Source organism: Microtus pennsylvanicus, chromosome 6, assembly GCF_037038515.1.
Source record: "Microtus pennsylvanicus isolate mMicPen1 chromosome 6, mMicPen1.hap1, whole genome shotgun sequence".
Classification (NCBI taxonomy): domain Eukaryota; kingdom Metazoa; phylum Chordata; class Mammalia; order Rodentia; family Cricetidae; genus Microtus; species Microtus pennsylvanicus.
In genome coordinates, this window is record NC_134584.1 from 100,569,059 (window position 1) to 100,596,787 (window position 27,729).

The 27,729-nt window shown below is 36.6% G+C and overlaps 1 protein-coding gene across 7 annotated transcripts in view; it reads right to left on the reverse strand.

The window, feature by feature from the left end:
- The window catches only part of Cdh8 (cadherin 8), a 349,279-nt gene that overhangs the window by 156,975 nt on the left and 164,575 nt on the right, over positions 1–27,729 (reverse strand). For all 7 annotated transcript variants that reach the window (XM_075977043.1, XM_075977045.1, XM_075977042.1 and 4 more), the window contains exon 4: positions 20,580–20,699. In XM_075977043.1, the coding sequence (XP_075833158.1) occupies positions 20,580–20,699 (120 nt within the window). The remainder of the gene's footprint in view (positions 1–20,579; positions 20,700–27,729) is intronic.

Sequence of the window (27,729 nt, forward strand, 5' to 3'; positions counted from 1 at the left end):
GTAGTTTCAGTATCAGGGTAACTGTAACCTCATAAAAAAGTTTGCCAATGTTCGTTCTATTTCTATTATGTGGAACACTTTGAGGAGTATAGATATTAGCTCTTATTTAAAGTTCTGGTAGAATTCTGCACTGAAAACATGAGGCTTTGAGCTTTTTTTGTTTGGGAGGCTTTTGATGACAGATTCTATTTCCTTGCAGGCTATAGGTCTATTTAAGTAGTTCACCTGGTCTTGATTTAATTTTGGTATTTGGTATCTATCCAGAAAATTGTCCATTTCTTTTAAATTTTCCAGTTTTATGGAGTATACGTTTTTGTAGTATGATCCAATGATTCTCTGGATTTCTTCAGGGTCTGTTGTTATGTCCCTCATTTCCTTTCTGATTTTGTTAATTCAGATTTTCTCTGCCTTTTGATTAGTTTAAATAAGGGTTTGTCTATCTTGCCTATTTTTTCAAAGAACCAGCTCTTCATTTCATTGATTCTTTATATTGTTTTCATTGTTTCTATTTTATTGATTTCCACCCTCAATTTGATTATTTCCTGTCATGTACTCCTTCTGGATGAGTCGGCTTCTTTTTGGTCTTGAGCTTTCAGGTATGATGTTAAATGACTAGTGAGATATCTCAACTTTCTTTATATAAGTACGTAGTGATATGAACTTTCCTCTTAGCATTGCTTTCTTAGAGTCCCATAACTTTGGGTACATTTTGCCTTCATTTTTGTTGAATTCTTAGAAAACATTAATTTCTTTCATGATTTCTTCCTTGACCCAGGGGTGACTCAATGGAGGAGCACTGTTCAATTTTCATGTGTTTGTAGACTTTCTGCAATTAGTGTGGTTGTTGAATTCTAACTTTTATCCATAGTGATCTGATAGGATACAGGATGTTATTCCATTTTTTTTGCATCTGTTGAGGTTTGCTTTGTTACCAAATATGTGGTCAGTTTTAGAAATGGTTCCATGAGTTTCAGAGAAGAAGGTATATTCTTTTGTGTTTGGGTGATAAGTTCTATAGATGTCTGCTTAGTCTGTTTAATTCATGACATCTGTTAGTTCTCTTATTTTTCTGTTAAGTTTCTGTCAGGTTAACCTGTACATTGGAGAGAGTAGTATATTAAAGTCTCCTACTATTAGTATGGGTGGTTTGATGTGCAATTTAAGCTTTAGTAATGTTTATTTTACGTGTGTGAGTGCTCTTATATGGGGTCATAGAGGTTCAGGATTGAGATTTTATTTTGATGATTTTTTTTCTGTAATGAGAATGAAGTGTTGTTCTCCATCTCTTCTGATTGATTTTAGTCTATTTTGAATAGACTAAACAGATTGAAGTCTATTTTGTTAGACATTAGGATAGCTACATCTGCTTGTTTCTTAGGTCCATTTGACTGAGAAACTTTTTTCCTAACTGTTTAATCTGAGGCAATGGACTGTCTTTTTGTTTGAGCTGTGTTTCTTGTATGCAGCTGAAGGGTGAATCCTGCTTTCATATTCATTCTTGTAGCCTGTATCTTTTTATAGGTGAATTGAATTCATTGATATTAAGAGATATTGATGACCAGTGATTGTTAATTCCTGTGATTTTTCAGTGTTAGTATTTGTGTGTTTCCCTTCTTTGGAGTTTGCTGGTATGAGGTTATCTTGTGGCTTTTTTTTTTTTGTGGGTGCAATCAGCTTCCTTAACTTGGTGTTTTTCTTCTAGTACTATTTTTAAGGCTGGATTTGTGGATATATATTGTTTAAACCTGGTTGTTCCACAGAATATCTTGATTCCTCCATCAACGGTGATTGAAAGCTTTACTTGGCATAATAGTCTGGGTTTGCACATGTGGTCTCTTAGTGTCTGCAGTACATCTGTTCAGGAACTTCTGGTTTGCATGGTTTCCAATGAGACTTCGGGTATAATTCTGATGGGTTTGCTTTTATATGTTACTTGACCTTTTCTTTTTTAACTCTTAATATTTTTTCTTTATTCTGTATTTTGCATTTGATTATTACAGCTAGGGTACATTTTGGGGGAGTCTAGTCTACTTGTGTTTTGTAAGCTTCTTATACCTTCATAAGGATATCCTTCTTTATGCTGTGAAAGTTTTCTTCTATGATTTTGTTGAATATATCTTCTGTGCCTTTGAACTGGAGTTCTTCTATTATTCTTTGGTTTGGTCTTTTCAAGATGACCCAGATTTCTTAGATGTTTTGTGTTAAGAAATTTTTGGATTTAATATTTTATTTGACTGCTGAATCTATTTCATGTATAGAATCTTCAACATTGAGATTCTCTCTCCAATCTCTTTTATTTTGTTGGTTATGCTTGCATCTGTAGTTCTTGCTCATTTATCCAGACTTTCCATTTCTAGAATTCTCTCGGTTTGTGTTTTCTTTATTGCCTCTATGTCAGTTTTCAAGTCTTAAACTGTTGGAACTGTTTGATTCACCTATTTCATTGTTTTTCTTGAGTTTCTTTAAGAGATTTATTGATTTCTTTCAACTTTTTGTTTTTCTTTTCCTCCATTTCTTTAAAGGAATTTTAATTTCCTTTTTAAAGGACCCCATCATCCTCATAAAGTTATTTTTTAAAATTAATTTCTTCTGCTTCTTCTGTGTTAGGGTGTTCAAGTCTTCCTGTGTATAATCACTGGGTTCTGGTGTTACGATGTTGCTTTTTAGGTTGTTGAATGAATTCTTTCATTGGTACCTACCCATCTCTTTCTTGAATTCATGTCAGCAGTGTCCTTGCCTCTTGATCCAATCCTTGAAGTTGCTGTCTGTGTCTTTGGGAGCTGTTCTTGGTGTGCTATGTACTGTCACTGTCTGTGCATCAGGGAGCTACTAAGGTCTCTCTTGGCCCACTCTTTTGGTCCACTGTCTTGTTCGCTCTCTTTGTTCATTCTCTTGGTCCTCTCTATGAGGTTGCCTCCTATACTTCAGTGTACCTCTCTTGGGCCTCTCTGTGTAGTCACAGTGTGTTTGTCTTCTCTGTTAAGTTGCAACCTTTGTTCTAGAGTTCATCTGGGGTTTCAGGAGACAGGAGGGTTTGGAGACAGAGTGATTTCTTTCTTACTAATTCATCACATTGTGCTAAGTCTGTCAGGGCCTGCAATCTTTAATTTCCTAGACACAGCACAGCAGGAGAGACAGAAAATTGTGATACCTTCATCTGCTCACTTTAGTACTTCATCTTTGTGAAACTTTGGAGTATGGGATTCAAATCCATGACACTAAGAGAGCATCTTTAATAAAACAGCCACTGTGATAAGGATTGATGAACCCCCCCCCCAAAAAAAAAGAAAGAAAAGAAAAAATGCAGGCACAAGTCAAAGGCCTGTGGAAGCTAACATTCAAAGTCTTTGCTGATAATCCAGGGCATTATGTTTGACTGCTGATAAGATGCATCATATCATGTTATTATAGCATTAATCATACAGGATTGTTTTCTATATGTTCTTCTCTTCTTAGTTTCACATCTACTTTGCTTGTTCCTTCTCTGTCAAAATTTGGTCTCTGAGGCTTTAAATATTCTCTTGAAATCTTTCCTACTATAGAACAAATGACTATTGCCCTGCCTACCTCCCAGTGCACTTTAATGCTATTAAATTATTTGTATGCGATGCCCACCATTCTTTATTATAAAAGCATAGCCCCAAACTCAGAATGCCATCAGTAAGTCTCTCCTAGACGCAGACTCCAGACACTGTGACTATGACGAGACCTCCTTATCTCGTTGATCCTCTCATCAGCTGCAAAAACAACACTATGATCACATTCTTCCTCTCACCTCCCTTCACACAATAATAGCTACCCTCTGCTGGCACTTCTCTTCTTCCTTATCAAGTCATCAAAGTCTGTCCTCAACTTATCCTGCTGGCAAAGGAAGAAGCCAGAGCAAATTGACTTTTCTATTGATGTTGACTCGGTTTCTAGGTTTCAAGAATGCCTATCATATAATTCACACTAGATTTTAGTCTTTTCAATGTCAACACAGAGTATTTCCCCTCCCTTTTAAGAAATTGCTATAGTTTAAATCATTGCCCTTTCTAAAAGTCATTAAAAGTCATGCTGAAATAAAATTGTTGTTACAATGGCATAGAGAGGAGGGGTCTTTAGGATATGACTAGGCCGTGAGGGCTTTGCCCTCCCAAATGGATTAATACTGTTATTCTAGTTGTCTATTTCTTAAAGAGAGACAAATTGGGTTCCTGTTTGACTCTCCCTCTCACCCTTGCTTTGTCCTTCTGTGTGTGATGCCTATGGTGCAGGAACAAAGACTCTTGCCTTGTGTCAGAGCAGTGATCTTAGAACTCACAATATTCTGGACTATGAGGAACTGCTGCTCATTATACATCACCTGGTACATGGGACACTCTGTCCTAGCAGCACAGATGAACCAACACACAAATTCCATGAAAAACAAAAACACATACATATAATGTTCACCTCCAGACCCTTTCAGAAGAGGCATCGAGGTTTAACTTGATATTTCCCACTTCATCACCTTTGTGATTCAAAACCTCTGTGAAGATAATGTTCAAGAGCTTGAACGACATTGCCCTACTTAACAGTGAGCTGCATGGCGTAATTAATTTATGCCTGTGAAACATTCTGAATACCTTAGAATCAAATGACTGTTGTGCTTATTCTCCCTCTTATATAAATATTTGCACAGGTGAAAATTCAGCACCTTGACATTTATTGAAATGGTTGCATTGAACAATGAGGTAAATTGACTCAGAGACGAGTGTTAGCAGTCAACGCAGAAGAAGACAGCTTTTTGTCAATGAGAGAAGTACATTTTGGAGATTAGACTTCTGTCTGATGTGGGGTTGGTGAAGAAGATCTTTTCCCATTCTGTAGGCTGCTGTTTTGTCTTGTTGACTGTGTGCTTTGCTTTACAGAAGCTTCTCAGTTCGGGAGGTCCCATTTATTAATCGTTTCTCTCAGTGTCTGTGCTACTAGTGCTATATTTAGGAAATAGTCTCCTGTGCCAATATGTTCAAGTGTACTTCCCACTTTCTCTTCTATGAGGTTCACTGTGACCGGCTTTATGTTGAGGTCTTTGATTCATTTGGACTTGAGTTTTGTGCAAGGGGACAGAAATGGATCTATTTTCTTATTTATACTTGTTGATATCCAGTTATGCCAGCACCATTTGTTGTAGATGCTTTCTTTTTTCCATTTTATATTTTTTGCTTCTTTGCCAAAAACCATGTGTTTGTAGGTTTGGGGTAAAGGGAACACTCCTAAATTGCTAGTGGGGGTGCAAGCTGGTACAGTCCCTTAGGATATCAGTATGGTGATTTCTCAGAAAATGAGGAAACAACTTTCCTCAAGGCCAAAAAATACCACTTTGGGGTATATATCCAAAAGATGGTCAATCTTACCAAAGGACATGTGCTCAACTCTCTTCATAGCAACATGGTTTGTCAGAGCAAGAACCTGGAAACAGCCTAAATGCCCCTCAACCAAAGAATGGATAAGGAAAATGTACATTTATACAATGGAGTACTACAAAGCAGAAAAAAAAAAAACAGCATCCTGAAATTTGCAGGCAAATGGACGGAGCTAGAGAACATCATATTCAATGAGGTAAACCCAGACCCAGAAAGACAATTATCATATGTACTCACACATACATGGTTTTTAAACATAAAGAAAAAAAAAACAGCCTACAAATCACAACCCCAGAGAACCTAGAAAACAACAAGAAGTACAAATGGTGAGGGAAATAAGCAGAAACAAGAATTATTCAGGAAGACCGGGTAAGCCATCACTTAGAAATACCACTTCATGCAGGGCAATGGTGGTGCAAGCCTTTAAACCAAGCACTTGGAAGGCAGAGGCAGGAGGATGTCTGTAAGTTTGAGGCCATTCTGGGCCATAGAGTGAGTTTCAGAACAGTCAGGACTGCATGCAGAGAAAATCTGTGATGCAAAATAAAAATAAAAAAAATAAAGGTAGGAAGAAAGGAAGAAAGGAAGAAGGAAGGAAGGAAGATCATTTCATGCTCAGCCGAAGTAGGATGTGACAATACCATCTGAACACTCTGCTTCATTGTCTTTTGTGTATCATAAACTAATCATCTGATCTGTATAAGAAAAACAAGAAGATATGGTGATTTATCTAAGTGGATAGAGTACTTGCCTAGCATTAAGAAGGTCCTAGACTCAATCCCTTGCATCACATAAATTAACTATGTTTGCCTTGGTTTGTAATCCCAGAACTTGGAAGGTAGAAGTAGCATGATCAGAAATTAAAAGTCACCCTCATCTCAATAGTAAGTGAAAGGCCAAGCTAAGATAGAAATCTTTAAAAAATGATAAAGATGAATAAAACACAGTTTTCAAGATAAGATCATTTTAAAGATAGTAATCTACATTATCAATATTTTTGGTAAGTGAGGCCAAATTTTGAAAAATGCAGAATTCTAGCATGGGATCTATGTTTAGACCTCTAGCAAAGATTAATTTTAATAAGTGTGAGCTTTCAAGGAGTATAGAGGGACGTATGTGTTGCATATTCTGAATAAATGGAATGCTATTAGCACCCTGAAAGCACCAATAGCCATTTATTCTTAAGAAATAAAAAAATGGGATTATGTACATTTGAGGTATCTCATATATTAAAGATACTATAAAATATAGATTCACAAGTTAAGTTTGACTCTGTTTCCAAGATTCACAATTAAGATATCCATACATTTTATGTTCCTACCAATATTATCAAATCATATTGATCACATTGGTATCTTCTGGAAAACATTCTCTCAGATGCATCAACTCCCTGTAAGCTCAACTTTGTTCAAATGAAATATTTACTTGTAACATTAACAAACATATATATCCTTCCATATTTTCCAGTTTCTTTAGGTGAAAGTATGAAATAACTACTTTCCATAGTGATGGAAGTTCACAGCAAGATTTAATGGGACAGAAACAAGACATATTTTGGGTTCAAAAGTGATTTTTTTTTTGTTGTATGATAAAGCCTCTCTTGGGTATTTTTGATCCTACTGCACGTACTGGCTTTGGGGAGCCTAGGCAGTTTGGATGCTCACCTTACTAGACCTGGATGGAGGTGGGTGGTCCTTGGACTTCCCACAGGGCAGGGAACCCTGATCACTCTTTGGGCTGACGAGGGAGAGGGACTTGATTGGGGGAGGGGGAGGGAAATGGGAGGTGGTGGTGGGGAAGAGACACAGAAATCTTTAATAAATAAATTTTTTAAAAAAGGAAATTTTTTTTTAAAAAAAAAGTGATTTTTTCCCAAAAATATTTTCAAATCTGTTAAAATGTGATGGCCTCTCAAAACACATTCTACTGTGGTGACTCTGATATTTAATTGCTACAATTTCCTATAATTGGTGCCAAGGAAATAGAACACGGGAAAGGATGGACTTATTTCCTTTTATCTGTTGAAGAATAACTCCAGAAATTATATGGTGAGGATCAATATTAACCTGGTCTGCCCTTATAAATTTTCTCAATTCCTGTTACCAATAGCCTTTGGGTTTGTTTCCTTAACTTGAAAATTTTTAAATCTCATAAAATATTCCTGATAAAAGTGTTATTTTTCATATTTAGTTGGACCTGAATAAAAATGTTCAGGGTGAAGTCTAAAGAGGGAGAAGAGTTGATTGTACAAACATTATGAGGCCCCTTATTTCCTTGAACTCATTTTGCAAAATAGAACCAGAGGACCAGACAAGATTCACTCCCAGCCTGTGCAATTACCAAGTACTTTATCTGCTTTTACGGCACAAGGTCTGACACATATTGCTTTCTATTATTCCTATTTGTGTCTGGCATGTTAACTTATATTCTGTTGAGAAGGAAAGCCGGGAAACAAAACTTAAAGTCCATCCTATTGTTTAACATAGTCCTTCAAAATTAAGTTCATTGCAGTTAATACACCTTAATTTCTTCTTCAGTGGTTTCGTAGGTGTCAGTACAATGGTGGCTTCTAAAGTAGATCACATTACAAGTTATATTACAATTAGTCAGATGTAAAGGGAAGTTGCACTTGTGTCCTGTCTCACAGAGGAGTCCTTGAAAAGTAATTCTCCAAATATATTTTATATATGCATACATAACTAGTTAAACAAATATATACCTATCATGCAATTATAGCCATATTTTAAATAAATTTATATATGTGCATATAAACAAATATGTATATACATATACACCAGTATTAATATATGAGTATATATTAATAAATATATAATATTTATGAATATAGACGTGTATATGTATATATGATTACCAACTACTTTTGTTCTTGTTAACCTTATAATGATTAGGTGGAACTTGAGGAATCCTGCAAAGGAGGTGGAGATTACCATAGACATAAGGGCCAAGAACAAAACAAGAAAATGTACAGAATTCACTAATCCAGGCACATAGGGGTTCACAGATACTGAATCAACAACCAGGGAACCTGCATGGTACTGACTTTGGAACTCTGCCTATAACATATATTTTTCTAAATTGTGTGTGTGTGTGTGTGTGTGTGTGTGTGTGTGTGTGTGTGTGTGTGTGTATGTGTGTGTGTGTGTGTGTGTGTGTGTGTGTGTGAGAGAGAGAGAGAGAGAGAGAGAGAGAGAGAGAGAGAGAGAGAGAGAGAGAGACTCTTAACAGTGGGAGCAACGGGCTGTTTCTGACTCTTTCACTGGCCCTTGGGACTCTACTTCTCATACCGGATCACTTTGCCAGCCTTAATAGATGGAAGGTGCTTAGTCTTACTGCAACTTGATATGTTATGTTTGGTTGATACTCATGGGAGATGTACCCTTTCCTAAAATGAAAAAAACAAAGAGTGGATTGGGAAGGGGACAAGACAGAGATGGGGAAAAAGACTGGTAGGAGAGGCAGGAGAAACTGTGGCAGGGATATAAAATAAATTAAAATATATTTCACCATAAGCTATAGATATATAATTTTTAAAAATAGTTAAATCTTTCACATAACTGCTAAGCAATAAAAAAGTTATCTATTAGTTGAGCCATAAACTGTGTACTTATATTAGATACCACACTATTATGTAAATATGTGTAACATAAGAATAAATAAAATCATACATATTGGGGGAAAAGTCTCAGATTTACTGAGTTTCAAATTTCTCATTCTTATGTTAGTTTAAACTACAAGGTTTTAATGAAGAAATGTTATTGATCATTCTGAATCTTGAATTACCCATTATCTCAAGTTGTTAATGGGTTCCAATATGATCCTTAAGTTCTATTTATTTCTAATATGTTATTTATTTTATATAGTGGTATTCCCCTCAGGCCTTCTCATTTTAAAGTATGCTTATTTTTTTATAATTAATTCTCAGTATGATATCAGGTATAAAAAAGTTCAAAAACATAACTGTTCATTCTCCAAATACTTCTTTAACAATTTCGGGGTAGGGACTTGAGGAATGGTTCAGTGGCTTCTGTAAAAGAGTGATGACCTGAGTTTGGATCCTCACCACATGTGTTTAAGTTTAGGGTGTGGTTCCATACGCCTGTAGCCACAGGACTGAGAGCAGAGGTGGCAGAGATGAGAGGCTCAATGTGACTTGCTGTCTGGCAGCTTAGGTGAAGAACAGTGAGATTCGGGGCCCCCAGAGGCTCTGTCTCAAGTAGATAAGGGGCTAAAAATAGAGGAGGACATCTGGTTTCATTCTTTGACCTTAAAGGGCACAGCTAAAGTCATCAGAACATACAGATGTATAATTAAACATATACCCACAGAGTTTGAAGTACAAGTATCTCAGTATTTCTTCTTAATACATGCATTATTATCTACCTATGAGACAAAATATATTTACAGTAAGTATACTCACAGTGTTCTACTGAACTACAAAGTCTGACAGTATTTTGAAGGATGAAGGGATGACTGTTGAGACTGCCCTCTTTGCAAGTAGCCCCAGTTTAGGATTCCCCAAAGGAACACATTCTAAATCATCTATGTCCAGGTGAAACTGAACTGATTAGACTGACTGTCAAGATGTTCAATTATATTTCTATGTTGTCTTCCTAAAATTCAACTCCGTTGTGCAAATAATAATACAGCAAATTGTCTATCTTATCTCCTTGCAATGTTCTTATAACATTTGGACTCTGTAGAGGAAATATGCAGTGGAAGCTTAATCATTTACAATGGCATCTGCAGAGGCCTGTAAGCTTCAGGAGGCCAGTTCTGTCTATCACACACACCATCATGTTTCTGACAGTGAAAGAGACAAATATGCGTGTATTATTTAGTTGAAAGGCAACAATAATAGGAAGGTGAATATTAACATACTTACAACACCTCTTTTTTTTTCTAAACTCTCTGGCCCTAGTTTCTTTGCCTTGATATAATCCCTGCATACAATCTCCTGCATTTGCAAGTGGGTAGAGTTTGAAATCAGAAAGATATGAATATAAAACGGAGATCTTGTTTTTATTGCTCTAAACCTTGCCAAATTTTCATTTTCTCTGAGTTTTTATTTATTTGTCTTTTACATATACTAAAAATTCCAACGCTCATTTTGTAATTTTTAAGAAAGCTATAAAAGTGGCATAGAGAAGATTTTTAGTGGCTACTATCTATGATACCCCAACTGGGTTTCTAGTTTGATGTTCAAAGAGTTACTTATGTTGCTGTTATAATGCATCATTGCTCCTGGATGAAAGAAACAGCAGCCATGGATAAACAGTCCAGTCTAGTCTTCTAGTCTTATGCACAACCTATGAGCAGCCTTGATTTGCTGGACTGCAATCAGCAACGTCATAGCTACAGTTCCCTAATACTCAGATACTGGTATTTATCAAGTATACCTCTTCTAAACTTTTAGGATCTTGGTTTTAGTTTTTACTGTCAGCTTGACATAGCCTGAATTCACCTGAGAGAAAAATCACCAATTGGGGAATTGTCTAAGTCAGATAGACCTGTGGACACCTCTGAGGAGTTGTATTATTAATTAATAGAGATGAACCCTGATCTCTGTGGATGGCACCTCTAAGCAAGAGCTGGAGAGTTATGTGTGGAGTTGAACTAGATCAGATCGCTTTAAGTACAATACAAGCTTTTATTCATATGAATATATTTTGCTAGTCTTTCTCAGAGAGAGAAGAGTTAGTTTCTCATGATTTAGCCAAGAGAAAATTATTTTATATGGTTATTTCTGAAATTTGAATGCTTAAGGAACTAGAGTGTTTGCCATTGCTGCCTCTTCAGCCTTTTAATCAGTTCCTACTGATATCTTAGACTAACTAGAAATGCACCTTAGGTTTAAGGGATTTTGCCTCCAGTGTTAATTAAATCCTTTCTATAATATCCCAAATATAATGTGCATAAAATATTTTAATTTTTTTTTTCAAATTGGAACTTTTAATAAGCTTTATTGTTGGTTGTTCTGTCTAAAGTCACCTTTGACAAAACAGAGAACAGTTATTGTCTGCCCAGTATTTCTGAAGAGGTAATTTAATTTAGTCTTAAGTTTTGATAATGCAGAATGAGGCTGTAGGAACTAGAGATAGGGAATTGTAACATTTAAACACAAAGTTGCTATTGATCTGTATCTGTGTGGACATCTATTCATTCCTATAGTGTCTTGGATAAAATACAATCCTTGAGCCTGCCAGGCAAATGTTCTACCATTAAGCCATCTTATCAGCACAACATACACATTTTCAAATGTATAGCAATTTTCACATATTTGCATCTTCTGGAAATAAGCTCATTTTTTTTGGTCTTGGATAAACAACTTTCATTATAAAATTCGTGAAAATAAGCCTGCTCCTTCAGCAAATCATTTTTAGTTCATTCATATGAAACAGGGATGGATTTTAAAGGAAAAAAAGAACGTTATAATAGAAACATAAAATAACAAGGAATTCCTGTTATAAACTTGAGACAGTAAGCTGTAAAACATTCCTGATGCTGTTCGATATGCTGTTACTGGAAGAATATCATTCAGAAGTTATATATTCCCTTTCACTTCTCTTCTGCCCCATCTCAGTGTCCTCAAGTGTGGCATCTGTGAGTAGCAGGCTGTGTGCTCCATAGCTGTTCTCCTCATCGCACACATCCAAAGACCTTGTCGGGAAATGTCTCTTTCTATTATAGTTATGCTCACCACCTGCTAAGTCTCTCTGGACTTCCAAACAGTTCCGTTAAAGGCTAAGTACAAGAGAGTCACACTGATTGCATCACACCCAGGAAAATGCAATAGGTCTGTGTTCTTGCAATATTTTTTTGCTCTCGTTGTTTTATAAATTTTAGGACTGTTAATGTGCTCACAGGATTTACTCCATCCACTTTGTCTCCAACAGTAACTTATATACCTGTGTCTATATATACATAGCACCTAGCTGTCATGCTTACAAAGAAGAAAATTTAATCAGCAGCATGAAAAGGCATGGCTTTCACTGTGAGTGTAGATCTGTAAATCTTGTGTACAGTCTTATTAAAAATTTAAAATTCAGTTATATCCTTTTCATCACCATCACGTCTGGGCATTCCAAACAATGCAGAGAGGTTTACAATTCAGTACAAGTAAAATTAATCACTTTAGAGTCTCACTTCTCACCCATTAATTTATTCATTTATATATTTGTTAAAAACATATTGGCTGTAAACTATATATACCAAGCATTTGTCACCTGGATCGCTGTGGCCATACCGTTTAAATTCAGGAATCTTTACAATGGTAACTTTAATGATATGTTTTTAAAATAACTCATGGATCTAGCATAGGAATAAGCAAGAGTGTAAATCTTGGCACAAGCCTCCAGAACACACTTGTTTCATGGAAGTTTTATCCAGTGTTCACTACCGAGTTTTAAACCTGAACTGTAAGTAAGCTGTAAGCAGCCACTACCTCTTACGATAGTCCTCTGTTAGGCTATCACACTTAGAACACTATGCTTTTGAGGGTGAAAACGTTCTACCAAAAAACAGATCAAAATTAACACATATTATTTTCATTTAAACAAGAAAGAAAATCATGGTTAGGAGCACTAAGGTTATTTTTAATTTGTTAGAATGATTTTAATACAGTACATTTTTTTTACATTATGAATGGTTATAAATGAGTATTAATACTGACAGACCTTTAAGTTATATTTAGTTAAGGTATACCATATGCATACATGGAAGTACACTGTACCTCATTGCTATTGCAATAATTCTGATTAATAAGATGAAATATTTCATCACAAAATCTATAAAAATGGTACATAAAAATTCTAGGAAATGTCATGGAAAAAAATTCTCTCCCAATAAAAATCTGATCCCAAGAAGGATTTAAGAAAGACATTTTCCCCTGACCATTTAATCTTTCTTTGCATTGTAGAGTATTGAACCCAGGGTACTTGACATTACATATATCTATCCACTAAAACTTATCACCAGCATCTCTCTCCCTCCATCCCATGCTCCTCCTCCTCCTTTCTCTCTTTTTCTCCTTCTCGCCCTTTTCTTTTACTTTATCATTTCCATGTGAAGATGACTTATTTTTTCCATTATTCCTTTTTCATAGGTGTCATTAATAGTAATTATATTAATATTTAAAACACAGTTGTCATGAATTCCTCTACTTGCCATTGGAAATATAATTAAATTATTGAAATATCTTTTTTGAAGCAGCATTTAGCACAGGCGGGCCTGAAACCTAGTCTTGCTCTCTCTTGCTCCTCAACCCTGATAGTACATGTCTGCACTAAGATGCCAGCTGATTTGGTTTAATGCAAGACCTTCTTAGCAGTTTTCCCACAGCCAAATCGGCCACCTCTTCCACTGCCATCAGAGTTTCAGAAATCCTTGAGAACTTTAAGAAAACATTCTGATTTTCTTTTGCTATAGAAGTTTGAGCAATTCTCATTATCCATAAATAATGAAACCTGTTTCCTGTTCCCTATATCCATGTGTATGCTTTATGTATCTGCTATGTAAGATATATTCAAATTCAATGTTTTATAATTATATGTTGTGAATTTAATGCACATTTAGCATTTGTTATGTGCAAGGCCTCACCCTTAGTGCCTAGAGCATGACTTAGAATGAGGAGGTTGAATAAATACCAATTAATGAGAACGATGAAGTCATTCCTAGGCGTTTGTGCATAGTCTAGCACATTTGGCTTGCCTGAAAATCTATGCTCACTCCTCAAAGACACACACGAAGCTGATCCTATAGCCATGTTAACCTAAGCAATCCTGATTAAAAAGAGACCCTGTGCCCTGCGTGTTTGCAATTTATCACTGACTCTGAAGGCATTAAACTGACTCAATTCTGTTCAGGCATTCCATGAAGACTCCATTATTATCTTGATTTTTCTAAAAGAGAACCATTCATTACGTGGCTTTCCCCCCAAGGAGTATTTTTTTTTCTTTTTCTCCTTTTACAGGTTCCACTGAGACAAATGTTATTTGTATCCAATGAAGAAAGATGGTCTTAGTTTCAAGAAAGAAAGGAAAAAAAAAAAGGTCAATGAATTAAGTTGGTTTATTTTTCAGCAGGTCATTTTTCATACTCTAGCTTGCCTGGAGCAAAGCTCGGACTGTCCTGAAACTTCACCCTGGTTTCCTCAGATAATTAAGCATTTACTGTTTTCTGGCCCAGCATTTCATTTACAAGTTCTCTTTTCAGTTGCTTAGCGTGCAGTGCGACTGCTGCTTCCCTGCTCTCCTCAAACTGGAGCGGTTGAAAGAAATGCGACATCGCTCCCCGTCTGTGCCCAAAATGGCATAAGCAAACATATGGTATTGGGGGTGGTGGAGAGAGAAAAGAAAAACAGCAATATTTTTAGACTACAAATAAGCTATTTTGAGCCTTTTGAAGTACCATAATAAAAGCTATTCACAAAAATGATGGTGCAGTTTACAATTGCTTCCACTCACATCTTTCCAAACACTGCACTGCCTCCCTCTTATGCCTACTTATACAGGAAACCTGAGACTGTTTTAAGGTCAGTATGTCACTTTCCAAGCCAAAGACCTCTCCTGATGTAAGATACACCATGTGGATGTCAAGTGGCAGCTTAGAAGAGAGAAAAACAAAAAAACTGGGGTCTGGAATTAGGCAAATTTACTTTCAATACAACTTCAAACAGTTTGAGCAAGGAATTTCTCAAAGTGCCACTGCTCTGTCATTGGTGATACTCAAAAGACATTAAGGTGCTTTTCAAATAACTGTGTGGAATTAACAAACACAAATTTGATGAGGTGAGTGGATACAAGCAGCATCATGCCAAAACTATAGTGATTGTTCTAGTAAAGAATGGCTGTTCATGTTTCATGTTCATGCTTCGATTTTCCTGTTATCACAATTGGACAGCATATTTTTATTTAAAAGCCTGGGGAACTTTTTAACTCATTCTTTCTAAGCACTTGTGTGTTCATTTGCAAAATGAAGACACAAAATGAGACAATTCTGTGTCTCTCGGTGGTCTTGATATCTGAAATAAGTGAGGGAACCTTCCTGAGTTAAATTATTACATCAGCACAACCTAAGTCTACATTGGGAGAAGGTAATAAGACCTAGGAAGCAGAATTTGTCTGTTCCAAATTCAAAAGTTCTGCTTCTAACATTCTTGTGAGGACAAAACAAAATAAAGGTTGTTTTCTGTCTCTTATCCTTTGGAATTTTTTAACCTCTTGAAAATGTTCTCTCACCAAGGATTTGCTGACAACGGTCAAAGGACAATGTACTTCACAAAGACCCTGAACAACCTTCATTGTACAGCCTGTTGAGTGAATGGTCTCTGTCAAGATGTTAACCACTTTACCTACAGGTCTGACTGACCCTTGGCTAACATGCCAGGTCCTTGTGAAAAGAGAAAAAGTCTGACCCTGTATAACTGATAACATTTTATGACTGAATTGTGCTGTTTCCTTTCCTGAAATCATAGACAGACCAAACATATACATGTATAGAGATATTTCATTAAAAATGCTTTTCTAGTTTGGTTTTTCATTGTTCTGATAATATATTGAACAATATAAACTTGGAGATGAAAGGGACTCTTTTATTTTATAATTCCCAGATCACTATCTACCAGAAAGGCAAGTCGGGACAGGAATTCAAGATATAAACATGTGGTTAGAAATAAAAGTAGAAAATATGCATGAATGCTATTTATTGACTTGCTTCCAGGGTCATGTTCAGCTACCTTTCTTATAAAACCTGGGCCCACCTGCCTAGGGATGCTACCGCTCATGGTGGGCACGGTCCTCCTATGTCAATCAGCAAGAAACCACCACAAAGGCATGCCTACAGGCCCTTTGATGGAGGCCATTGTTTAGCGGAGTTTTCCTCTTCCTTCTTGTGTAAAACTGACAACTGAATCTAACAATGATGAATGCCTTCAGAGGCACAGTGTCCTTACAGAAGTTTCTGCCCATTTGTTACAATTTCTTTACTATTTCTAGTATTTTAAATCCAGGACAAAGTAAGATGACATTTTTGATGCTTGTGTTACATGGAGTGTATTTTACAATGCACACGCCTCGTAACTGGCCGAGACTTGATGGCTCTGCGTGGTACCACTCCTATCATGGCATTCACCGGTTTCATAAGACAGGACTTCTCAGTTCAAGAAAAAATTTTCTAGACACCTCCAAGCCCATGCCTGAGCATAGTTTATATGCTAGAAACTGGATGCCTGTGTGCAATACGAAATGCTTCAACCACTCCAAGGATCCCCAGGTATTAGTTCACAATGCTATCAGAACTGCCTGGCCTCTTCCCCTGTCCTTCCTTCCTTCCTTCCTTCCTTCCTTCCTTCCTTCCTTCCTTCCTTCCTTCCTTCCTTCCTTCCCTTCCTTCCCTTCCATTCCTTCCCTTCCATTCCTTCCCTTCCCTTCCTTTCCCTTCCCTCCCTTCCTTCCTTCCTTCCTTCCTTCCTTCCTTCCTTCCTTCCTTCCTTCCTTCCTTCGTTCTTTTTTTTTCTTTTCTAACTGATGAGAATCTGACATGAAGAACTTCCCTGAAAATTTGGCTTCCTGACTCATTTGATCTTTTAGTCATAAACCCCATTAAGCCCCTTTCATTCCAAACTCCATTTTTCTGTCTATTTCTCAGAGTATCTAAGTAATTCGTGTCTTCTGATCAACACCAAACGGCATTTAATTTGAGTGGTAGTTCATCTTGGTTTCCACCTTAACTGCCTCTGGCATCAACTTACAGACAAGCCCCTACGTGCATCAGTGAGGAATTTTTCCTGAAAAGTTAAATTGAATTTGGAAGAGACACACAAAATGTGGGCAGAACTATACAGTGGCAGCCCAAATAAATAGAAGTAGGAGGAAAAAAAAAGCTTTTGTTTTTCACCTGTTTGCCTTCATGTTGTGTAGGTAAGTTCGTCAAACCTCCTGTCATCTTGCTACTGCCACTACCGTTACTGTCATTCTTCACGGCACCTGAACCTATCTTCATTCAATATGGACCTGAGATCAATAGCTCTCCTGTAGGCCCTCAAAGTCAGACGGAGCTGCTGAGCTCATGGCAGCAGGGTCTCATGCTTTCAGTAGAACAGCAGCTATTGGTGGATGCTGCAACTGTCTGCTTTAAGCTAATCTAAGGAATCCCACTTGAATGTGCATATTCATTCTATTGGTTTTGTGACTCTAAGAACACTGGCATCATCTCTATAGGCTTTTAAAAATAAAACATCAGATTTTCTGTGATGCTTATTTTTCTATTTCTATATAATTCTAAGTCTCCCTCACTCCATCTCTTTTATCAGCTTGTGTTTTTGAAAAAGAGAGAGAAGTTTTTTTTTGTTGTTGTTTTTTTTTTGGTTTTGTTTTTTGGTTTTTTTTTGTTTTTGTTTTTTTTCCAGAAACAATAAGAATTCGGTTCCCTGGAAAGAGCAACCACCTTTTGCTTTTATTTGAACATACTCAAGTGTAATAATGTGAAAAGTTACAGAGCAATGTGTAAATTTCATTCAGAAGCCACTTCTCCAAGGCCATATGATGCCCAAATAAGATAATGTTTATAAGAGCCTTCCTTGTTGGCTCAGAAAGGATTGTGTACTATCGAAGCTGTAATCAATACACTTTACAAGTGCTCTGCCGTTTTAAGAACATAATTTGAACTAATTCTTTATTGACTATTGAATTTTCAGTCTATTTTGAATTTCATTGGAACTTCTTAAGCTAAACTGAAACCCTCATCTGCCCAGTACTTACTTAGCAACTGCTAGGTTAATTATTTAAGTATCATTTCTCTGCAAAGCATTATTCAAAATAACATCAGAATTAACTTACTAAAATACATATCAGACAATTTTATTCCAGTCAAACTCCAAACAATAAATTTTAAATGGGTGTGTTGGTAATATACTGGCTAAAAATATTGTGAATTTATGTAGTTCAGATTATTTAATTACACAAATGGCAATACGTGCCCATGAAACTTCTACTATGGTAGGGAACTTTAGTTATCGACACCAAACAACAGTTCCTCCAGATATCAATTATTTAAAAGACATCACAATGCTTACTATATTTGTTGAAAAAAACATTTCTCTGAAATAGATTGTGAGACATTGCAAGCTGAGACTAGCCGTTGTATTTTTTTTTCTCCCCAAGTTTAATTCAGTGACTTCACATAGCGAATGCTCAATGGAAATTGTTGACTTAATATCTTTATTATACTAGAAAAGGAGAACCAAAATGTCCACGTGAACAGTTTTCTTTCTGACGGAAGCCCTTTCAACAAAGCTTTTCCCTATCAAAAGTAAAGTTCAAGGTTCCTGGCTCTAGTGGTGTTCACGTCTGTAATTCTAGGACTTGGGAAGTGAGTGCAGAAAGAGTAGAAGTTTGAGGTCAGAATAATCTAAAACAATCTCTTGGTTGTGAGCTCCTGCTATGAAAGACAAGGAAAGAAATGAAAAAATGGAAAGAAAAAAATGAAGAGAAGGTAGAAAGGAAGGGAGAGAGGGAGGAAAGGAGGGGGAGGGAGGAAGAGAAGTAGTGAGGGATACAGGAAAGAATTAAAAGAAATCTAGCATTCTCATATTAGCTATGAAATCAGAGATTTAGGTGGGAGTCCTAGCTTCTTCCCATTCTACCTCTACACCTTTGACAGGGACATGTAATAAATATCTAGACTCCCCTTCTTTCTAAACAATAAATTACTCTGCCATATCCAGGGTTATTCAAGGGTTCAAATGGTATAAACTTTACAATAGACTTCCTTCTTCACTAAGGAAAAACATCAAATCATAACCCTAATTGATTGCACTTTACAAGGTACACGCTCCTCTTTCTAAATTTATGTTTACTCCTGCAGCTGTGACCTATTTATGTTAAATGCAGTTCTTACTTTTAAAGTCGTATTTTTCTCTTTGTATTATTTTGAAAAGCACAAAGAAGAATTCAGTTTTTAATTTGATTAATGGCTGACCTAATAACAAGTGATGGAATTGCTCTCAACAGTGGTAAATAATTTTGAAGCAAAGGGAACAGGTAAAAAGGTAGGTTGATTGTTTCTCATCAACAAAATGAAAACAGAAACCACAGCATAGAGAAGACACATACATACAATAGAAAGTGTTTTTATTAACAACTGATTTTAATAACAACATTGACATCAATAAAATATACTAATATTGTATATGCTATAAATAAAACCCCATGACTTAATACAGCCTGTTGGAACGAATTTAATCTTAGGCTATGTTAATGTATTTCGGGATAAATATCTTAATTTACAAAATCTATTGTTCATATGAGGATCTTTTCTATTTCATCTCTTTTTAAGAGACGTCGATATCTATGTGTATATGTGCTTAATGTTTATTTGCTTTTCTTTCTTTTTTGTTTTTGTTGATGGTGGGGGTAGATTTTGTTTTGTATTGTATTGTTTTTCCAAGATATGGTTTCTCTATGTAGCCTTGGTTGTCCTGGCTCTGTAGACAAGGCTGGTCTCAAACTCAGAGATCCTTCTGGCTCAGTCTCCTGAGTGCTAGGATTAAAGGTGTGGATCAGTATTACCTAGCTTGTTTCTTTTTATCTCCCCCTAAGGAACTTATTTATAACATCTGCCCAATCAGAACTGGTAATATTAGCTGGCTTTGACTTGGGTCATACAAGTATCTTAATGAGAGCTCAAATGATCAGATATTAAGGGAGGACAATTCTGATCAATGCAACGATAGAGACATGACAGTGTGATGAATTGTCATATACCATCAATATTACCACACAGGTATGCGTGAGGAGGGTCCAACCCCACTTTGCAGATAGACAAAGCCAAACTTAGAAAATGACTTGTCACTTAACCAAAATCCAAGAAGTTTTTGAATCTATACCTAAATTCGATATTGAACTCCCCTGAAGCAAGCACTTTTTCCCCCTTTACTCCAGGGTGAAAATAGTATTAGGCCATCTGCTGAAAAGGTGATATCCAACCCAAGACTCTTAATTCATTTTAATCAGTAGTAGTGATTGCAGGGCTAACCATGTCCCTCACAGTGTGAAGTCAAATATTATTGGTATAGTCAGTGAAATATTTAGCCAGAACATTTCATAAGCCAGATACCAACAAGTGTTTCCCTGAAGCAAAACATGATAAATAGAATTTAAAATTTAAGCCACAAACCTGTTTCAGGCTCAATGGAAAAATACGGCTGTCCTTCCAAGATACTGTAAACCAACTTCGCACTGTTTCCATAAACTGGGTCATCAGCATCGGTGGCTGTTACATTAGTGACAGATGTACCTAAGGGTTAAAAAAGAGGGAAAATGGTAAGAATTTGAATATTAATTTTTGCCAAGTGCTAATTTTTCTAGTATATTATATGTAAATCCAGAGTACACATATAAATAAAACGATAGATAGACAGACAGATCAAATTAGATAGATAGATATTCCTTAAAAGATAGAGGCAAACAGCTTTGTCAAAATTTCTACATAACAAATGTATTATAGAAAACAGTGTTGCTAGGTTGGAATAATGAATTAAGATGGTGCTTTTCATCTCTATTATTTAAGATGTATTTGTAGTTTTTATTTCAAGGGTATCTAATAGAGCTGTGTGGGTTTAAGGAATATGCAAAGGAATCATATCAAAGAAATATGAAACAAAAGGTTAAGAATAATACAGCATATAGCACTTGAGTTTTGCCAAAGTACAACTGAATGTACCTTGAAATGTTGATTGCTGTAAAAAAGCAGAACATAAATATCAAAAGAATATTTTATTCCATCACATTTAAGTTCTCAGAATATAAAATAAGATAGGAACCACCAATTAATCAGCAGGCTCGGGTAATTAGACCCATGGATAACAGAATGAAAAGCTCCTCATACATTAATCTTCTGTGTTTTCTAACAACTGCACACATCGAGCTTGCCTGGATGGCAGTATATATGCAAATCCCAAATCCCTGTACTAAAGAAGCTTAGAGTTGTGTGGTGGGAAGAAAGAGAAGGAAGCAGACCAATTGACGAAGCTACTCAGGTGAAGACAAGTGAAACAAGCAGGTGCCCATCTTTTGGTCTAGTACAAAGAGGATGGTCATGGACAAGATTCAAAGACAGTTTACACTGAAAGTAAATGTTAAAGAAATGTCAAGATTCCCACAGACAAAAGAGTAGGAGAAATCCCAAGAAATTATTTAATCATAAATAAAAACGAAGATGATCTGATGACTTATGAAACATAGGAGAATAAGAGGAGTCTGGTGAGATTAGAATCACAGAAAATGAAGGCAGACCAACATTGTTCTCAATTATAAGTCATTCACACAGTAGTTACTTAACATGTTTCTTAATCGAGTCACTAAATGAAAGACTAGGTTACCCGGTGATTTATTGAAAAATGTTCGTGACACAGATAATTCTCAGGAATTGTATTAACTTGCAGAATCTTTACTGGAGGGTGTCCTTTGTCAAACTTTGGAGGTAAATGAAGGGAACCAGATCAAGCAGAAGATTTTATGCAACCACGACACCACAACAATGGCTGCAGTAGATTATATGTGACTATGAACTGGGGTTGGGAACTGCAGTGCACTTTGAGAGATCACATTGCAAGACTGAAGAAGTGGGAGATGAGATGGCCCAAGAGGATGGAACTTTGGCCTTGGTCCAGGCAGCTGTGTTTAGTCAAGGAGAGCTACAAAGCCATGCCTAGGATTATCAGCTTTGTACAGTCATTTGCTAATGTGTCAGGCATTTAGAGGAAGAAGATTTTAATCCTGAAGGGACAAAGGGTGCATCTGAATAGTATAGCTTGGTGGTGATCAAAACAGATTGATCTCTTGCAAGATCTTGTCAATCAAAATGTTTTTGAGATGCTTTCAAATGCAGTTATTGCTCAGAAAAAAAAGAATAAGGTATTTACTGAGTAGTTGATAGTTGTATAAAATTGAAATTTATACTCAAAATGATGTTTTATAAGTTTTAAATAATATAACAACGTACTTTGAATTATACTTTTATAACACACTCAACCATACACTGAGTGCAATGCATTTTGGTTTGTGTGCATGTTGCATGTACATATGTTTTGTGTGTATGTGTGCAAAGACTCACTTTCCAAAGTGACATATCGATGTTGTTAGTGAAGATGAATACTTAGAATACCAATAATGCGCCGGCGATGGTGGCGCACACCTTTAATCCCAGCACTCGGGAGGCAGAGGCAGGTGGATCTCTGTGAGTTCGAGACCAGCCTGGTCTACAGAGCGAGTTCCAGGGCAGGCTCCAAAGCTACAGAGAAACCCTGTCTCGAAAAACCAAAAAAAAAAAAAAAAAAAAAAAAAGAATACCAATAATGGCAATTATTTGAATATTATATGGACTTGGAAACAATTGAATGGAAAGATTTTCTTGTGAAGGGAGGACAGGGAGCTAGAATTCCAAAACAATTTGAGAAGAGATGACGGGGAAAGTCAGCTATCAAATGTGGATCTAGATATTCAAACTAGGGTCAATTTGAGGGGCCATTTGGATGGCAACATATACATTTTATTTGCCCTGTGTAGAAAACAGGGAGACCTTTCAAGTCCAGGTCAATTCCTGATGTGGTCACTTCTGATCTAAGTGATGCCAAATTTACTTGGAGGTGAAGAGGCTGATTAGGAGAACAGATCAGTTATGCGGTTATAGCAGTAGTCCAATAAAGACCACTAGGATACAATTACATAAAATAGACACTCCTTTCAATTCCCTTATTTTTGCTTGTGCATTAAGAAGATAATCTGGTGATTAAGTGACTGAGGGATAATCACAGTTTGAATGTGTTCCATCCTAAAATGAGAGGTTAGTAGTGTAAATGATAGCATCAAAGGACCAGGTATTTGTTTGTTGGTCAGACCATCAGGCTCCTTCCTGGTGAGATGGACTTGATTCCTGTATAAAATGGCTTACTAAAGATCTTTTTCAGGCTGACTCTTCTATCTTCATCCATGGTATTTTTAATGCTACGAGAAAAAAAAAAACCATGAGGTTTCTAACCCCAGAGAACCTTATCTTCCAGTATAAGAGAATTCATTTATATTTTTCTAAAATTGCTCTCTACAATATTTTGTGAGAGCACATGAAAGCTTTAAGGAAGATATGCATTTTCAGGCGTAGCCTGAAAAATTAATTTAAAAAAAATGAAGAAAACCATGAATAAAGAATAGAAATATTCCAAGATACCTTTAAAGAACTGGCAGATATCAGAATGAAGACAAGTGGGAAACTCTGCACAGAAAGGCAAAGGAGAATTTTGCTATTCAGTGTGTCTACTTTAAATTTTTAGCAAGAGATATTGTTTTCCCATTGTGAAGTGATAAAGTGGCATGGAAAAGAATTCAAGTGTAATGCTCACTATGATACTTAGTGAGTTCAGTGACCAATTAAGCATGAGGAACCACTGAAAAATCAAAATCTTTCTATTGTCATCAAAATTATCTTCTGTTTCCCGCATTGACTCTTAAGTTAGAAGATATAATTGTGGAGGAATAAATATTAAATGTTTTCTTAAGAATTTCACTTTTGCACAAGTCTGTGAGCTAGGTTGAAGCAAAGTACTGTGGAAGGTTTCTTTTTTCTTTCCCTGTGGAAGGGTTTGCACACATAATGGTATAATGTTTTCTGAAGCACATTCTTATAACTTCAGGCAAAACATTTAACTTGACTCAGTAGGTAGGGCGATCCATAGATCGATAGACAGCCATAAAGACAGACACATACATACATACATACATACATACATACATACATAGAGAGATAGATAGACATATTGGGGGTTAAGCAAAATGAGGCTTGTAGATAATTTAGGAATTACATCATCTTAAATTTAGACATAATATCGATGTCTCCAGTTTGTCCCCTTCAAAATACGGTGCCTAAATTCCCATCCCGAATGATATGATACAGACAGTGGTAGAATATTTCATTAAATCCTCTTCAGGCAATTCTGATATAAAACCATGATTCAAAATATATGTTGGGAGCAAATGTCACAGCTGAACTGCCCTCCTTTTACTTCGACACTTTAGTTTCTGCTATGATTATTTTGTTAAGGAACCTCTTGTTAAGATTTGTTTGTAAAACTTACCTTCTTTAAAACTATTCAACTGGGGAAATGGGACAGGCAGATCATTTCTCATAAAAGAGAGGTGAGAATATGTCCTCGGCAGTTTACTGTTTCCAAATTTGTCTCCATGACTTCTGCTTCCCTATCTACTGTCATGTGATCTCATTTCATTGTGAGAGGCTTCCCATCACTGTACTGGTCCATGAGGGAGAAGCTTAGCAGCTCTACAGTTTAGCTTTTTCCTAGGCCAAAAGGATCTTTTTTATTTGGCAGACCTCAAAGTGTTATGCACATCTCTGGTTGAAAGAATACATTTTCCAGAGTCAGATTGTCTTGAACAGGAGCACAGATTTCATTTCTGTCTCTTAATTTTATTCAAATTCTGTGTGTTTAGTCAAATATCTGAACTTTTCTAGTCATTGGCATCCTTGTCTGTTTGGTAAAGTTGGTCGTCATCATTACAATACAGAAAGGTTCAGATAATTCAGTGAAATAATTCATGGAAACCCTGGGCAAAATTTACTGGAAATATTTCAAAAAACTGTCTTTCTCTTTTAAATGGTTTTAAATTTATCCACCATAAATATGTAAGAGGTAATAAATATATTAATAATTGTGAACTGATTATTACACAACAAATACATGAATCTGTCAACCAAAATAAAACATCGTATATATGCAGTTATGTGTGTATACACACACATGTATATATATATATACTCATAAGAAGAAAGTGATTTCATTACTAAAATTGTCAAAAGGAAAAGAACACCAAACATTGGCATGCGCTCTCACATTCATCAGGACATGACCTCTTCCAATCTATTTCACATCACTTTCTGCTTCAGGATAAATTGCCCTTGGGTCAGAAAGAGAAAAGTGTTTAATGTTGTGAGCACAAAGCCAGGCATCAGGCACTTGCCAAAACAAGTTTTTTGATGCTACTTAAGTAGAAATGCATACTCTAAGATCATGCAAATCCCATGAGACTCTGAAGATGAACTACAGGTACAACAGTGTTAAGACAAGCTTTTGCCCACAGACTCATTCAAGATACGTCTGCCTGATGCCTGGCTTCTAGAAATCCACATTCTTCAATGTTAGGCACTTGGGAAGGAACAGGCAGCACTCCTTTCTGTCAAGGATGATATTTCTCCATAGTGATTCAAGACTGCTGATGCACCTGTAACCTACAATAGATGTGTGAGGAGCCTATGTGGATGCATTTGTCAAGTGATTATCCCGAAGAAGGAAAATAGATGCTTTGAAGTTAATCTTGCAGCAGAAAATCTTCCACGTCAAGCTGCAGCCCCAGCTTCTCCATACAAATGCATGCAGAATGCATAGCATGGAGGGAAATTGAAAAGTGTAAACCTTGCAGGATAATGTTTCTTCAAAGCAGCAAGTGTTTGCTGAGTGATAAATAGGACTCCGAGTAATACCCAGGAAATATAACAACCAGGATCCACTGTTTGTGTTTTCATTTGGAACTGTTTTTGTGCCTTTGTCAAGGATACAAGAGACTCATTTAGCTAGTGACTATAAATTTGACACTGTGCCATTTCTCCAAGAAAGCCCCTATTATAATCCAACTGGATGCTGATCCTAATTATAATAATATAGCTGTTGTGTCTCCAGCTGTTGTCAACAAAAATGATCCCATGTCGCTGCAATCCAGCCTTATAGTTTCAAGTCAAGGAGGAATGAGCAGATCGTTCCAAGGTGATTTCTGCTTTTATCAAACCCATTTTTCTGCATCCAGATTCTTTGCTAAACGAAATGTGCCGATATGCTGCACGGATTTTAATTACCCGACAGCTTGCAGTACTGCCCACATCCTGCCCCACCTGAAACTTTCCTCCTATTAGCTGCAGAGCTCGCATATTTCCTTCCAATCATGACAGCAAACACTACGAGGAAAATTAACCATCAAAGATGTTAGTCTGTCAGGTTAGAGGTTTGTGTTTGCTGACAAACTAAGATGAAAAGCCTTCGGGAAAATAAGATGTTGGGCTTTAGGTAGCGTAGCTCTGCTCGCTTGGCTATACTTTTCTTTACGAGCAAGTCAGCACACCAATTCTGCACATTATTCAGAAAGAAAAATACTGGTGCTGACATCCTGAGCAGGAAAGCAAAGGTTTGGTGCAGCGTGAAAATGCGCACACAGGAAAAGCTAAAACTATTATGATGGAGGAACACAAACCCCATTTGCAGGGAGTCATTTGCAATCCATTCTTAGAGAATAAGCCCTGGAACAGCCAGTGGAAAAATGAAGAAGCAGAAACTTTGCAATCGCTGAAATCCAAAGAGGCAAGCGCTGCTGGCCTCCGTCTAGCATCCTCAGAGTTTTCATTTTAATTTCTAGCTCCCTGTCTGGAGTTCAGTAGGAACAACCCACAAGCAGAGTGCTTAGGCATTATCATCTGAAAAGGCCTTATTTAAACATTCATACATAGCACAATGAACACAGCCCTAAAGGGTCATAGCAATGATGGGATTCCGCTCATTAGTTTAATAAAAGTAAACCGTTGGCTCAACTCCTCTCATCCTCCTTATTAATTTCTCCAAGTACTATGCTGCACGATAGGGACATGGGCACAGGTGTCTCTATGACAACACGGCTTGTTTGTTGTGGAGCAGCAGAGACATAATTTCACATGACCTGCATAACTTGTTGGCATTTAAATTAACACGTACTAGAAACCGAAGCATGATGTCCTGGATGTTTTCAACGTGTCATATCCAGTCCAATACGTGGTAGTTTAGCGGAACACTGCATTAAGGTACTCATAAACTTGACTAGCAAATATTTATGTGGGTTTTGCGTTGACTTCATGTTCCCACTTACAACATAACACAACCTTTGCATAGCTAAGAAAAATCTTTGCAAAGCAAACAGCCAACTCATTTCACTATCCGTTTCTTTAAGTGATACCATGGTCTTCATCATTTGTTTTTTCAGACAGGAATCAGGCAAATGTTCCCAGTGGGAAACATGCCCTATATCCTCCCAGTATTCTTCAGTCCTGATACTTAATTATAGAAGACACGTGCCAAATCTCCAAATCTCCAAGGCTGCCTTAGGGGGTCTTTGCAGGCTGAAGGGGATTAAACTTGGATTTGGAAAAGAATAGTGATTTCCTTAGTTTAACTCTGTATCTGCAGATCTCTTTCACACCTCTGTCCTGAAGGTAATAAATAGGGGAGCCACCCACACGA